Here is a 16,227-nt window from a genome sequence, read left to right on the forward strand (position 1 = left end):
CACGCTAGTGTTGCTCCCTAACTCTGAGTGTACTTCTACCTGTGAAAACCATGGGCACGTCATAGGGAGCTCGAGGGTAGCACCCATGGGTGCTGTCTCAAACAGAGCTCCAGCAAACACAAGCAGAGGGAGCTTATCTTCTGCTGGACTAGATGTTTTGTGTGCCAGGATGTGCGCCAGAATTTGGGTACATGCAAGGTAACGTGTGTTGAATTTAGGTGTACCTTTCTTTTAAAGGAGTGGGAGTTTTGCAGGTTCTTGATTTGCGTTATATCTTATATGTTGATTCATTTTATGTGTGACGCACTGTGTCCTGCCGCTGACGTACTGGAGTGATACTGGGTTATATTTATACCTCTTCCCATTTCAGCTTGTGTCATAACCCAGCAGGGACTGGGTGAGGCATGGCTGCTATTTTGGGGAGGAAGAGGCTGTTGTCACAGTTTCTGTAAATGGTTTAGCATCTCAGATGTTGGCATTGCTGCTTGCTCATGTGGGTGCTGCTTATCAGGCTGTATGTGAGTATTGGAGTGTTGACGGAATTGCGGTTGATACATAGGGTGATAGGTCTCGTAACGTGTGTGTGTGTCCCCCACGGACACAGCAGAACTTCCCCTTGAGGTGCTTGCCTCCTCTTGTCTGAAAAATGCCTAATGGGGGAGAACAAACAACAACTGCAAAGGATAATCCATGGGCAAACAGTGTGGAGAGCTAGCAGAGAGTGTTCCCTTGCATGCCAGCTGTTTGGCAATGCTTATGCCCAAAACTTCACATTTATTTGTGCTAAAAAACCCCACAAAGCTTCCAGCTAAACCCTTTGAGAAAATAAGTTCTGTTTATGTACATCTCCCAAACTGATATTGCTAACAGCCTTAGTGCAGAGGCCATATTCCCTAGCATACTCCTCAGGATTCTTCTGCAGCTAATTTGAAAATAAATATTGTGGCTGTGTGCTGAGCTGGATGTCTGCTGCTTCCGTGTGCAGTGAGACATCTCTGCTGAGAGGAGGCCACAGGGAAATCATTAAAAGTCTTAAGGCACTGTGGCTGTCAGTGTCACAGCTGTAATGGATATTGAAAGGGGGATTTGAAGAAGAGAATAAGATCATGCAGGATTAATGAAGGAGAGCATCCTGTGGAGGGCTAGTGAACCAAGTTATTTTGGTCTTTTCTGTTAGCAGGGTTAGAAAACTTACTCGGGTGTTTGTGTTTCCTGGCAGTTTTGGTGTCAGTGACTTTGGACCAGATCCTGACCAGCTCCTGGCCTTAACTGCAGCTCTTGTTTCACTATTGGCTTTGGTACCAGCTGAATTTCAACACTTTCTCCTGCCTGGCCTTGGGACCTCTCTGGGACGTGGCCTCTCTGCTCTTGCACTGACTTCTCACTCAGCACATCCACGTTTCCAGAGAAATGTGCTTTTCTGTGTATTTTGGTAATGATAGAAGTGATGCAAATTCACGGAGATCCACTCTTTGGGAGGAATGCATACCAGAGGCAGATGTGAGGATGTGTTTTGAAGTACAGAAGTTGAAAGCATCAGCAAATCCTGCAGCTCCTAATATTGTCTGATTGTTATTGCTACACAATTTGGCTGGGCTGAGCAGTATATTTTTTCATTTCTGTGAAGAACAGCAATAAGAGTACCACTTTTAGAAACTGTACCACCGAGACACTGAATTTGGCTCAACCTTGCCTTTTTTCCCTGAGATCTGACACTAGTGCTGTGTTTTAGAACCATGATGAAACTTGATATGACTGTTTTCTGCTTTCTTTTTCAACTTTTTTGGTATTATTTTTTGGCAGATATGAATCTTAATGCCTGGTTTTGCCTATTAAAGACCTCTCTGAACCCTTCAGCCTCCTTTCCACTCAAGTTGTAAGTTATTTGTGCCAAAATGAGTCTGCAGGAGTGAGTCAGCATCTTCAGACCTTCAGTAGCTGCTTGTAGGGAAGGTCGGCCAAAAATTCTGCTACTTGTTGCGCCCTGTGGAATTAGCCAGAACTGTGCCTTTCTCTTAATTCACTCACTGGTTAAATTAATTGCATTATTACTAACTGGATAATTATATTTTAAAAAAACCCAAACTTGAAACCTCTAGCATTTATTTTTATTTTTCTAGGCAATTAGGTAATTGATCAAACTACTGGCTATTGTTAGTGCAATTACCTGAATTAGCTCTTGATTAATCATGACAGTCAAGAAAAAGAGCTGTTTGGGATAAACCAGCCAAAGAGTATCAACAGGATAGGCGTTTAATTTTATGCAAAATTTGTTGTTCCTATTATATTACTGACATAAATGCTGTCACGTTTCACACAGCAGCTCTAGACCCCATGGTGATCGTATACCTGATAAAATGAGTGCTGGAGTTCAGGGAAAGTGGAAAGTAGGATTAGGTTTGAGAAAATCCCTGAATTAAGCCTTGATAACATAACGAGTAGCTTTCAGACAGCTGGAGGAAAGGTACTATGTAGTGATGGATGATATTTATTTATATAGCAGAGCTTATCTATGCTGCAATACATATAAATATTTATTTGTAAATGATCCTGGCTTTCAGCACTTGGAGAGCCAGGCTGGTGTTTATCAGTCCTGATCATTGTTTGCTGCACTTCATTTTTCCATACTGATGAGATCCACTAGCTAAAGTGTTGCATGCAGGTACATGTATTTTTTTTTTCTTTTCTCCTTGGTGCTTTTTTCTGGTTATCAAATATTAATGCAGATAGGATTTCTGTTCCTGTATCCCAGAACCTAGAGATGTGTGGGTCTAACAGGAACTCGGAACAGCCATTGCACCGCTCCTCAGTCTCTGCTTGTGTGGGGAACCGTGTGGCACACGTGTACTGTGTTGCTCGGCATGAGAAAGCAAATGGTAGGCTCTAGTCACCGATACTGGCATGACTTACTGTCTAGCGATGCCCAGAAATATTTCTCACAGTTTTTCTTTGTATACGTGTAAGTGATATGATTTTTTTTCCCACCGTGCAGTTCAGTGACGTTACCCTGAGACTTTTCTGTACTATTGATTTACACGTTCTGGCCAGGACGAGTAGTACGGTCAGTGCTCACATCTACAAAGCTTATTTGTTGCTGACAAAATTAGCAGAAGGCAGAAAGTGCCTGCTTCCTTTTTTTTTCTTCCTTTTTTTAGTTTGTCAATGACAAGCCAACTGCTAGCATTTATAGGAATAAATTATGACTAAAATAATTTGCATTTAAAATGCAAATGAATGAAAGCGTCAGCAAGGAGCCTTCTGCTTTCTTCCCGCTGTACAGACGGGGTACTGGTGTTGGATCAGCCCAGCGAGGCACTAAGTATAAAATAAAGTTAATTGGAGTAACTGAAAAATGAAATGGGCTCAGCCTCATGCTAATTCCTGGGCCTGTGATTTAATATGACATTAGGGACGAAGGATTGGGAAGGTGCTGAACCGCTGACTAAACCCATCACCAGAGCTGTAAATTAGACTTCTGAGATTCCCAGTGGCAGCTTGAGAGACCCCAGTAAAATTGCAAGAGATGAATAAAACCTAGCGTGGAAGCAGTTTGTCCAGATCTTTGGGCTTACATGAATTAGAGTTTGTTTCATTGTCCTCTTATTTCTAAAAGTTGTCTGTTGTAACACTGCCTGAATACCAGCTGGGACTGCAGTTTTGTGCAAGGTGAAAGCTGCCTGTAGATGTAAAGCCAGTTGGTTCTTGAGCAAAACCTTTTTCAGATGAACCAAGAAGCTGGCGATGTATCTCTGAATGTAGTGTTTTCTTGTTGGAAGCTTAAGCTCAATTTTTGGCAGCATTTATTGATTTATGGGCCTGTATGTGCCAGAAGGACAATGTGAAGAATATTTTGTGGACTAGCTGTGGCCAAGGGAAGAAGTGCAGGAGGAATTCATTATAATCTTTCGGTGCGGGAGGCATTCAGCATAATCCTTCAGTGCAATGGGCAGCAATGGTTGACTTGTTTCCTCCTTAATAGGACACGGAAAGTATTATACAACAGAACTTGAGCATGGGAAATGAGAATGCACATATTTATAAAGCAGTGTCAGTGGGTTGCTGATGATAATACCTTGTACCTCGTTCCATGTGTCACGCTTGTTTTAATATCTCCATCCTCTTCTGTTTTTTTGTAGCCATGTTACTGAAGATCACCTTGTCTTCTGGAAGTCGAAACACGGTGAACAGATGAATCTATTCAGCCAGACATTCCTCCAGTAGATATCTCTCATCATGGAGCAGCACAGCAGGGAGGAGATGGACTCAAAAGAGGAAAGTCCTCAGGTGTGGGCTGACTCTGAGCAGGAACAGAACACTGCTCAGGTGAATAGTGCCTTCTGGGGCTCTTGGTTTCTGCTCAGAGTTGGGCTTGGTGCAGTGGTGTAGCAAGCAGGTGTTCTCATTAGAGTGTTTCTTATAGTCTGGAAACTCAGTTTTAATTTAGAAGAAATGCGAACACGTCTGTAGTGATTTTGGATTAAAGCTTAGAAAGCGAGCTGTGCAAACCGCAGCAGTGAATGCGCAGACATCTGAGATAAGCTAAACGAAACTAGCCAGCGGCTGTAGAAGTTTCAGTGTACAAATATATGTATAACCATGTGGGAAAGTGAAAGGGTATTTGGATTAATGAATATTAACAAAATCTGTGGTCTGTGGCAGCCCATTTTGATGGCATCAGTTGAATCAGCTGGAACTGTGGGTGGACCTTGGGGAAAGTAATATGAATAATTTTTTCCAGTCAGACATCTGGGTAGTGGGGAAGGGAGAAATGTTAATAGTTAGTGACTAATACAGTGGGATTCTGATGTGTGCAGCTAGTCCCTCTGTCTCTGAGACAATGCATCTGAGAATTTCTGAAAGACTGTAAATTGATGTATTCTTTTGAATATGTTATGAAGAGGGTGCTGCGTGGCATTTGACCCACAAGCTGAGAAATTCTGATTCCCCTGGTAATTTCCAGGTTTGAAATTTGCAAAGCAAGGCAGTTCTCAATGGCCCGTGTTCCGTTATCTATACAATGGGATAACCATGCTCTTGTTTGCACATGGCAGTTAGAAGGCTTAATTAGTATTTGCGGAGTGCTCTCCAAATGTGAAGCACCACATGCATCCTTACTGTAGTGTTTGCGTGAGGATTTATTGTACAGAATCAGCACTTAGCCTCTGCGGGGGAGCACCAGGTATCTTTTAAAACAAAAGCTAAAAGGTGAAACAAAGTAAATAAAATATGTATTGGTAGCAGTGTTCTGTGTGAAAACATTTTATGTCAATATGGATACTAAAACTAGGTTTCCTGCTTGCTGTCCCCTTTTTCCCATGTGCTGAAAATGGTTTTAGCATGTGAAGGGTGTCGAAAGATAAACGTGTTCCTATTGCCACTGAAATTAAGTATTCTAGCTGGTTTCAGATAGGCTGCTAGTCATCATTTGTAATCATAATGTTCTCTCAAAATCAACTTGTTTGGATTTAAACTGCCACCCTAGTCATAACTTGTTCCAGTAGTCCTTGGAATCATTGCTTAATGCTTTCAGTTGTATGTTTCTCTGTTTGAATCGTTTAATTTTCTACTGATACTGCATGTACATACTACAGAGGAGCAATCTAACATATGCTATTGCTGTCTCATGGTAGGTGCAATATTATTACCTGAAGCAGTATCGAAGTTAATAGATTCTGTTAGCTGGAAAAAAATGCCTCCAACTACAGAGCTATCTGAATGAAGTAATTATCATAAATCCAGAAAGGTGTATGAGAATAAAGGGAAACAATATACCAATAAATCCCATAGATACCCTAGTTCGTATCTGAGTTTTCTTATGAGTTTTCAGAGGATGATTCAAGAACTAAGTATTAGAAGGTGCCCTTTATACCAGTTAGGTCTTGAGTTAATGTACAGAGTAAACCCAGAAACTGATGGTAGTTCTTATGTCCAGATTTTTATGTTGATAGTGTAATTCAGGTGAGATTTTAAATGTGTATTTTCCAAAACAATTGGCTAGGTAGCTGGGACACAAGGTGCTCTCTGCTTTCCAAGGCACCTCTGCAACCGATGTGTTTTGTGATGTCTCCCATAGGCATCTGACTGCAGAAGTTTCAATGCAGGATCTGTTTTTCTTCCAGGTGCACTTTGTCCCTGAAGGGGGGACAGTGGCACAGATTGTGTACAGCGATGAGCAGGACCGTCCCTCACAGCAGGTGGTCTACACGGCAGATGGCACCTCCTACACCTCCGTGGACACCTCGGAGCACACGCTCGTTTACATCCATCCCGTGGAAGCTACGCAGGCATGTGTGGTTCTGAGCACACCCCTTTTTGGCACCTAGAAAAGAAAACAGTCTTGTTTTGAGATTGATGCCAGTTAGCAGCCAAGTGATATGACTGGAAAATAGCAGGCAGTTGCTCTTACTGCTTTTATCTGCCTATTGCTAAGCAAGGACTTCGTGCTGCTTGTTTGTCTGATGTGCAAATGTGTTCATCAAAGGAGGTCAAGGCTATGAATTATGAAATGCTGGTTATTTCACTGGAAATGGAGGAGATCATAATTAAATCCAAGGTGTTTTCCAAAACACAGATAATCTCTCCAGAAATTCTGCCTCTGTATTCAGTAAAAAGCAAAGAGGGATTTTTTTTTGGGAGAGTCCTCATTTTGCATAGTACAGTTTTCATAATGGATAGTTACAATAACTGTTATTGTGTCTTTTTGCAGAGCATCTCAGTTTATTCAACCTAATTTTGTAGTCTTACTTCAGAGAAGTTGTTATAGACCTAGGTTCTTTTTCATAACTATATCAAACAGCTTTTATTCTCTGACAGCATGTGTTCATATGGGGTTAATATAGTATGTATCTGTACCTGTGTGTGGACAGATAAAGAAGAACAGGCATGCTTCCTGAAGAAACTTTTCTGTTGTTTTTGCTGACAGGACAGATTAGCAGCGCTGCCAAGTACACATACGTGACACCTACAGCAATGCTGGCATAGCCTTATGCAGCATGGTCACTCTCTTGTGCAGTTTTTAGCTGTTATCTAAAAATGGTGGGGTGTTCCGAGAGGATAAAATCTCCCAGGAAGTTGCTGAGTAAAATCTCCCAGGACTCTGAATACTATAAGGCATGTAGTATTAAGAGACTATCATGCAACTGAGATGAAGCTATCAAAGTGCTAATGGAATTCATATTATGCCATGCTTTATTTTGTTGGAGCCAGGCTTCTAAAAGCTCAGATGTAAGCAAGGCTGACCTCAGTCAATGCTTAGTTTCCACCTGAGCTTTGCTTTTCCTAGGGGGAAGCCCTCCCATCAGGGCTGTTCTTGTAAGACTATTGGAATTGGCATGTCTTTTATGAAATTACAAAACCAACATCGTAGCCGTATCAAATTCACGTCTAGGATACGCCTGATAGTTCCTCAGAAGAGAGTGTGCAGATGTTTGGTGAATTTGCAGAAAGATAAAGCTAACAGTTATCTTCTATCCTGCCGTCAAGTATTATGTGGTTTTCATACAGCTATTGAATTTAATCATGTAGATTTTGTCAAATCAGCAATTGACAAAGTGAATTCTGTGTTTAAAAAAATATATATTCCCATTAAGCACTTTAGTTATAGAGATTAAAAGTGCCATATAAATATATTATCTTATTATGGTGTATTACCTGATTCTAGTTGAATTTCTATGCACGTAGGTGCACTTGGGTAAGTTGAGCTAATCTGCTGTGATAACAGGCAGGTTAGAAGTTATCAAAGGATCAAATGTGGATCACTTCTTGGTTGCAGGGTAATTTTTTGTATAAGTTGGGAGTAAACAACCCCAAGGCTGGTTTGATAAGCCTTTTTCACTTTGTCTAGACTCTGTTTACAGATCCGTCCCAGGTGGCTTACGTCCAACAGGATGCCACCACCCAGCAGGTAAGAAAAACATGATTTTTCTTGGGCCTGAAACTATAGGGAAATTGTTACTGAAGGTCAAGGGACATTGTTGTGGTGCTAGAGTGTAATAAGCTCTCTCTGAATTTGTCAGACAGCAGTCTCCAGTCATTTACTGTCATCCCAGTGACCAGGGCAAAAAGCTTACAATAACAAGCCACTACTATTGTGGCTTGTTTGTGCATGAATGGCGATGAAAAGTCAAGAGTTTGAGGTTTGTTTTTTTTAAATTCATGTTCAACAAAACTACTAATTTACTGCCTCAGATGTAATGAAAAATCTTTTAAGTGTCCCTTTATGTCAGCATGTGTGACTGACAGAGTAGAAGTGTTACTTGTTTTCCTCTGGTTCTCTGAAGGTATTTGGAGGTGTCATGCTGGAATATTTTGCCACATGAGTTTCCTTCCATGAAGAAGCCCGAAAATCCTGTTTAAGTGTCTTAAAGTGCATTCAAGAAGCTTGATCAGTAAATATGATCCACTATAAGGTTACTTACATGTGCAGTGCAAATGACAGTCTGACAGCAGAGGTGGTGTGCTGTCACTATCCCAAGTTGAGTATCAAGGGCATGAGCACTTGTCTGTGTGTCCTCAGCCTGTCTTCCTTTCTAACTTTCTCGATGTCAGCAGTCCCAGCAGAGATGTTTGCTGGTGAACGGTTAGTCCCTCATGGCAGCTCCTGCCTTTGCTGGTGTTTCCACATCACACTTCATGTGGGACATCCCTGAACTGACAACAAATGTTAAAATAATAATTAAAGCTCTTCTTGTCTTTCGAAAGAAACTTCTTAAAAAACCTTTCAATTTCTTTTAAAAATAATAATGCAAGCTTGTGTGAACCTCTCATTGGTGGTTGAGCTGGAGGTGTGCCATTGAATACTGATGTCTTTTCTGTTGCCACTTGGCATCAGAAATGTCAATACCAGACAGCTTGGTTCGGCTGTCATCTTGGAGGCTTCCTCCTCACTGTCACATGGTTTCTTGAAGTCTTTTTGCTGTAGTTTTGAAGCAGTTTGATAAATTACTCCTAATACTTTAGAAAAAACAACCAGATTTGAAGTTTTAAGGCTATCTGCTTATGTTATGGATTTTCTTGTTTTGCTCCATCACTGTTGGCACAATTCGCTGTTCTAGGTTTTATCTGCTATTTATTAAGCACTCTGTAGAAGGGCAGGGGATTTAATTTTAATGAAAAAGCTGTTTTAACAGTCAGAGACATAAATTAGAAGCCAAATTATGTCAACTGTAGAGAAGGATGAAAACTTATGCAGGGTAACGCTGCAAATTCCTGTATAGATAAGTAGGAAACAAAAGACAGGGAAGGTGATTCCTAGGATGTTAATTCTGCTTTGTTTTATCATTGAATGGATGGGAGCAGTATGGAAATATGCATTAATTTTCATGTTACTACAGAAGAAATTAGTATGAAAACAACCAAAAATGCATAGTGTAACCAAATAATGTAAAGAATAAAAAATTGTTGGAATCCTGTAATTTGAGTCAAAAAACACCTTGTTTTTTAATGCACCTTGGTTTGCTTGAGAAAAAGAAAGGCAAAAAGAACAGATGCTTCTTCTCTCCTTCTTTACCTTTTCCCCTTAAAAAGAAAAAACTAAGTATGCAGATAGAAGAGGAAAAAGACCCCAAGAGCTAAAGAGCTCCTCACATCTGTTTTTAGTGCGGGTTGAACCCTGGCTGGACAGGACCTTAATTTAAATCCAAAAGTGGGAGACAGGAAATTCAAAAGCTGCAAAATCTAGACTGAGTTTTGAAGCCTTTATCTTTGTCTCTAGATCTGCAGGTTTTGTCCAAATCCATCATCACTACCAAAAAAAAAAAAAAACTTTAAAAATACTGCAGGTTTTGACCCAGTGTAGGTCTCCAAGGAGCTTTGCATGCAGGGCACTGCCCGTATGTAAGTAGCTGATGGAAATGATGCAGTGCTAAAATGAGTGCCTATAATTTTAGGTAACTGTGCTCTTGCCTGCTGCTGCTCAGAGCATGAATCCTACCAACCTGTCCGTGCTCGGCAACGTTGCCGAAACCCCCCAGCAAATGGCTCTGGAGCAGGGTCCACAAGCAGATAGAGTAAGTTGCCAGGGACACTTTTCTTTTAAATGTACGAGTATGCCAATTTCATTGCTCCATTGTCTCAGGTCCTGAAACTTGTCTGAGTGATACGGGAGGAGAGGCGAGAAAGCTGTAGCGCAGATTTGTGCTGTCTTTCATAGTCTCAGCATGGAGTGTGTGGGGTTTTTTTTAGGAGAGATCATGTATTTAATATACAGAGACACCTTTTCTACAGATTGTTCTCTCTTGAGCAACCACCTTAAAATACTCTTACTGGCTTTCAAGAGTGAAGTTAGCAAAAGGTGTAATGGTGGCTGTCACGCAGGACCAACCTCCACTGGGTCTCTTTGCTGGTCTTTTAAGACAGCTTTACTGTGCGTAGTGTTTCTTCTTCTCTGAGAAACCTGTGTAGGTGATGGAATATTCTGTGCAGTGCAAGTGGATTCTTTTTTGCCCGTTTTTAAGGAAAGAAAGGGATAAACTTGAAAATCAGTGAAAGAATACAATACCTTCAACTGTCCTCCATATCCCATAGTTTATATCTAGTCCCTGTGTTATCTCATCCTGTATTGATCTCTGCATGTGTGCTCTGGGGATTGTTTTTGTTTGGTTGCATGATAAGAGAGAAAAGATCATGTGCCAAAGAGCAGGATTCTCTTGCTTGTGCAAAAGAAGTTGAAATAAAGCTTTCTAGATAACTTCCACAGCCTGGACCAGAACTTCTCTGACTTCAGTTTCTTCTCCTGAGAAGTCAGTCCTTGACAGGGTAGAGCTAGGTAGTGACACTGAGCTGTCCTCCCGAGGCTGTCAGCAGCAGCGAGGCAAAACATCCCTTAGCAATCATTTATCATGTTGCTTCACTTTCCCTTGTCCTTCTTTCCATTACCAAAGGAAGCAAAAACATTCATTGCTTGTCTTTGTAAGAGTGTTTTTCCTCATGAATCAATTTTGGTTGTTTGTTGTGAATTCTTTCCTCAGGCATCATTACCGGTGCATAACCAGGTGTTACCTCCTATGGAGGCAGTGGATGGTTCTGACCCTTTAGCACCTCTGCAGAATCAAATGGGAACGATGGAAACAAAAGAGGAAGATGATGAGGATGAAGATGAGGATGAAGATGGGGAAGAAACTGACATGGATGAATGGGATCCAGATCCACCTCGACCCTTTGATCCCAATGATTTGTGTAAGCATATGAAGTAGTATGTCATGTATTAGCTGCACTCCCCCTCTTTTTTTTTCCCGTCCTTCAGCCCGCTACTAAATGGAGTTGAAAATATGTCAGATTTTAGGCCTGGAAATGTAGACTTGTGTTGGGCTGCCTTGCTGAAAAGACAAGGTTCTGTCTTAGGTGGAGTCTCTCAGCGGCCTTGTTCTTCATTTTGCAGGACACTGCCTTCTCTAATGTTTAAAACGTAGAGACTATTGGAATAAATGTTCCCATAGCTGAGCCAAAGATGTTTAGAGGGAGATAAGGCTGTCTCCTCTCAGCTGGTGCGCGAGCGTCTGCCTGACAGTGGTGTCCTCTCTGACTGTGTTGCAGGGTGTGAGGAGTGTAATAACGCACATCCCTCTGTGTGTCCAAAACACGGACCTTTGCATCCGATCCCAAACCGGCCTGTGCTGACCAGGGCGAGGGCCAGCCTCCCCTTGGTGCTCTATATAGACAGGTTTTTGGGAGGTGTGTTCTCCAAAAGGCGTATCCCAAAACGCACGCAGTTTGGACCTGTGGAAGGACCGCTGGTGAGACAAACTGAGCTCAAAGACTGCTATATCCATTTGAAGGTAAGGGTGTGCGTGCGAGAGAAGAGGAGGGATCAATTTGTGCTTGAGCTTTGATTTTTCATGAGTTTGTTGTTCTGCGTTGACCAGTTACTTCTCTGGAGCTGTTCTTTTCTTGCTTCCATCTCTGCATGTAACTCAGAAATACCTAGATTGCTTTGGCTTGAAATCTGCTCTGTTATTCAGGGAGACACAGTGATTGTGGTGAATTTTGTGGCATTATGGTGTTATGATCTATAGGACCCATAATGGGGACTGCTGTGAATCATTCTCACAGGGGCTGAAGCAGCATCTGCACATAACTGCAGCCCCATCTGAGGATGTTTTGCAGACATTATTTTGTCTCATGCTGTAACTTAATTTTAAAATATTTTTCTTCACATTTCCCTCCTTTCTCCCACAAGATGTAGGGGAGAGGAGGTATTTTTTTCTCCCATTCCTCTTGCTAGGTTGTTGGCATGAGGTAAATGGAATTGACTCACTTTTATCCGTTTATTTACGGGTTTCATTATAGGAATTGGTCCTTTATTTGCTGGAGATTAGGTCCACAGTCTTAGAAGCTCAGGTCTCTGGTTGTCAGTGTCTTGACAATGAAGTTGTGACCACAGGCAGATTCAGTAACCCAACAGAAGTTCAGCTAAAGAAGTGCTGCTTCCAGTGTCACGAGTCAGGAAATGAAAGAAGTGGGTCTGCCAGTTAGAAACATCTACCAACTGATGACATGTAGCCTCATTTATAGCCACACATCAAGTACTGTGCCTGACCCTTTTGATGAATGCTTCTTGCCCTTGAAAGCCGTGGAAGGGTCCATCGTGCCTCCCCAATTAAAGCTCTACCTGTTTTTAAGTATTTTTCTAAATGCTGCCTGTTTCTGGATCCCTGCTAGCAAAGGTCCCTGCCATCATTGCCTTCCTAGTATAAAAGTTGCACGGGCACGGTTGTCTTTTTAGAAACTTAAATTCTTTCGAACCTGCTGCCAGGCAGTTACTGTCATATGTAATTGAATTTTGCTACAGGTGTCTCTTGATAAGGGTGACAGAAAAGACAGAGATTTACAAGAAGACCTGTGGTTTGAACTTTCTAGCGAAGCTCTTTGTAACTGGATGATGTTTGTGCGTCCAGCTCAAAACCATTTGGAGCAGAACCTGGTAGCATATCAGTACGGCCACCATATTTATTACACAACCATCAAAAACGTGGAGCCCAAGCAGGAACTCAAGGTATGGTGTTGCTTGTGTCTCATGACTCATTTTTCTACTAATCAAATCTTAGAATTGCTTCCCAATAAGTGCATCTCCAAGCACCAGAAATGATTGCTGTAAATACTTGTAGTGCTTTTTTTTCTCTGATAATCACATGATGGCCTGCATCAAAACTTTTGAAACTTTGCATGTGGAAAATGATAAAGGATATGGTGACTTGCCTGTGAGTTATGTTTTGTTCCCTCTAAAAATGTTTGGATTACTTTGAGCTCAGAGCAGCATGGCTGGCTGAGATGGCCTTCGTTTTCAACATCTTTGGGGGAGCTGGGGGTAACCAAAAAACTTGGATGTCAGGATGGTTTGTTCACATCTTTTCTTGCATGTAAATTTCAACAATTTAACAAAAAAGTTTTAAACACACTTATCTAAACCAGGGCAAAAAGCCTTGTGTTGGCTTCTGTGAAATCAGTCCTTAATTTGTTTAAGCTGAATCACTAGAAACCTTGTTAATCCATTCTAAGTGTATCCAAACATCATTTTCTCAACAGTTTTAAAATCAATCTGAAATCAGACTTTAAATCTGTACAGACCTGCCTGTAGAAGCGCCATTTTTCTTGCTTCATGTGTTAGTAGTGTCTTTTTGGGGTAAAATTGGTTTCATAATTGAAAGCTAATTACCTAGGCTCTGTAATGGGTTTTCCTTTCCAAGTGGATGTGGGGCATTCATATAAATTTTGTCCAAAGATTGAATTAGGAGGATCAATTAGTTAAAGTTGAGAACTTCTGTATTGTGTGACAGGTGAGTGGTCTAGGAGCTCCAGGCTTTCTTTTTTGTCTAGCTAGTGAGATGCCTGCAAAGTAACACACACCCGCTAGTGAAGCGTTGTAAAGGTTAGAATCTGCGGCCCACTACAAGTTTAAACTTGCCCAGATTTTTCATACTGAAATTCTATTCACACTGGCTTCAAGAAATCTCTTCTAAAATTTAACCTCTTAAATCAAACAGTAAGATAAAAAGGAGAAATCATGCAAGAATTCTGCACTAAATGTGAGCATCTGATTTTAGGCTCTAATAAACTTTGTCTTTCTGCCTCCTGTGGTTCTCTCTGAGGGCTTCCTAAATCCCTTGTATAAGGAAAGCAGATCCAGCATGCTGCAGCCTGGCAGTTCTTTGTTTTGGGAAGCAGGACCATATTGCTCCAGTCCCTCAGAAGTTCAGAAACGCTTTAAATGAGTCTCTGTGGACAGTAGTGCTTATTATCTATGTAAAGAGAGCAGGAAAGAAATGGGAAATGCCCTGAGTTAAAAACTTTTCCATTCCTCTTGGTACAACAAGTAACAGTACTCTGCTGACGTCCATCCTTTACAATCATACAGTTGGGTCTAAAGAGATTAATCTTATTTCCTTTAGAGCTACTGGTAGCCATGTGTGAGATTAACATTCATATTAGGAGGCTATACCTTAAAATTAAATGGATATGCTTTGTGAGCAAAGCTTTTCTATTCCTCAGTGGGGACATACTGATCTCAACAGGCTCTATTATGGAAGGTGAAAGGAGGATTAAGAGTCAGTAGTTGAGGCAAGTGAGGAAAATATATTGCTTAAAAACCACTTTAAATTAATTCCTTTTAGTTCTGGTTCTAAGTGTTCTGTTTTCTTGTATCCCTGCTGCAGGTGTGGTACGCTGCCTCTTACGCAGAGTTTGTGAACCAGAAGACCCATGATATATCTGAGGAGGAAAGGAAGGGTAAATTGGGCTCTTCTGCTCAGTTTTTACAATGGGATGGTGGCTGGGTGTTGTACTGCTTAGTTTCAAGTATACGGCCTGTACAGTGCTCCCAAGTTTCTGCTAGGTTATGAAAAGTTCAAGCAGATCTAGATTGTGTTATTTGGACTTACTTCTGCTAACTTTTCTCATGCTAATATTGCAATAATTTAACCTTCTGCCTCAGTTTCTGGGAAGCATTAGGTTGCTGCTGGAAAGAGGTATGTTTGTGTATTTAATGTCTAATGTTGAGTCTGTGTAAACCTATGTGCTATTGCTTTAGATAGAGAGATTTCTCTTAACCTCTTCTAACTTATGCCAAAGATGCTATCCTGTAGCTGCTCTTCCATACAAGGGTATATTTCAAAATCTCCCTGAATTTTAAGAGGTGTATATCATCCATGTGAATTGTCCCCAGTAACCTTTTTGTCTTTGTGATGAGCTGTAGCCATGCCACAGTGCAGAGGGGATAAAAGCAAAGCTAAATGGACTGGTGCTGGGTATTCCGCAGTCTGTCTAACCTTCAGGGAAGAAATATGGCCCACAGAGGACAGAAAGGCTTGAGGGGGTGGAAAAAAATGAGGTGTTAAATTGGTGGTGACTGGAATGCTGCTATTGACATTTCCAATTGAACGTAGTTCTCAGAGAGCAAGAGAAGAACTGGCCATGTTATGAGTGCAATCGTCGTTTCATGAGCTCCGAGCAACTCCAGCAGCACCTCAACTCTCATGATGAGAAGCTGGACTTCTTCAGCAGGTACTGAAAGCTTCATCCTTGTCTGTCTATTGCTGTGGTGCTTCCCCAAACTTGCAGAAAGGAGGATGTTTGCCCTACAGGTCTTACTGACCAACTTGGGTACCCACAAAAGAACGACTCAGCGCCAGAAGGTAAGAATATGGCACCAGGGAGCTGATTGGCGCAAGAGACTTTGCAAAAGAAGTAGTTTGAGGGAAATAAATACCCCATTGAAACTGGTGAGGTTTTTCTGTTTGCTTTTGGTTTTTTGCCACTGACGTGAAAAAAGTTCAGTATTTCAGTGCCACAGTATGAAAATAATGATGCATCTCAGATGTATGCAGGTGCAGGGCTTGGAGAACAAGACTTTTCTCATACTTTGGCTTCTCGTTGGGCTGGCAAGGTAGTTTATCCTGGCCTATTAAAAAGCTGAACCTACAAACATCCATCAGAGAACAGAATACATTGGTGCTGCCTGTTTTCCGAAACTTAGCAAGTGGCTGCATTTGGTTTTCTTTTTTTTTTTTTGACACAGAAAATTGTTCCTTTCAGTTTACTGCCTGACAACAATGGCTAAGTGCCTTTTTGAGGAGGGATATTATGGCTTCAGGTTTTAAATTGGTTTCCATGTGCACTTTTTCCATCTAGCTGAAAATGCTTTCCAGCACACTGTACGCTGGGGTGTTGGCAGTAGGAGAGTTGCCATGGCAGAGGACTTGCTAGAAGCCAGTAGTCCTCTCGGCCCCTCGATTA

At 41.4% G+C, this 16,227-nt stretch overlaps 1 protein-coding gene across 1 annotated transcript in view; it reads left to right on the plus strand.

Annotated features, from left to right (window-relative positions):
• The first annotated feature begins 4,233 nt into the window (after positions 1 to 4,233).
• LOC104470330 (PR domain zinc finger protein 10-like) overlaps positions 4,234 to 16,227 on the plus strand; it is a 28,193-nt gene continuing 16,199 nt past the window's right edge. The window contains 8 exon segments of the mRNA XM_010085199.1: positions 4,234 to 4,323; positions 6,120 to 6,284; positions 7,844 to 7,903; positions 10,968 to 11,175; positions 11,533 to 11,774; positions 12,788 to 12,991; positions 14,649 to 14,721; positions 15,378 to 15,495. Of these exon segments, the coding sequence (XP_010083501.1) occupies positions 4,234 to 4,323; positions 6,120 to 6,284; positions 7,844 to 7,903; positions 10,968 to 11,175; positions 11,533 to 11,774; positions 12,788 to 12,991; positions 14,649 to 14,721; positions 15,378 to 15,495 (1,160 nt within the window).

Source organism: Pterocles gutturalis, unplaced genomic scaffold (genome assembly GCF_000699245.1).
Source record: "Pterocles gutturalis isolate BGI_N339 unplaced genomic scaffold, ASM69924v1 scaffold41575, whole genome shotgun sequence".
Classification (NCBI taxonomy): domain Eukaryota; kingdom Metazoa; phylum Chordata; class Aves; order Pterocliformes; family Pteroclidae; genus Pterocles; species Pterocles gutturalis.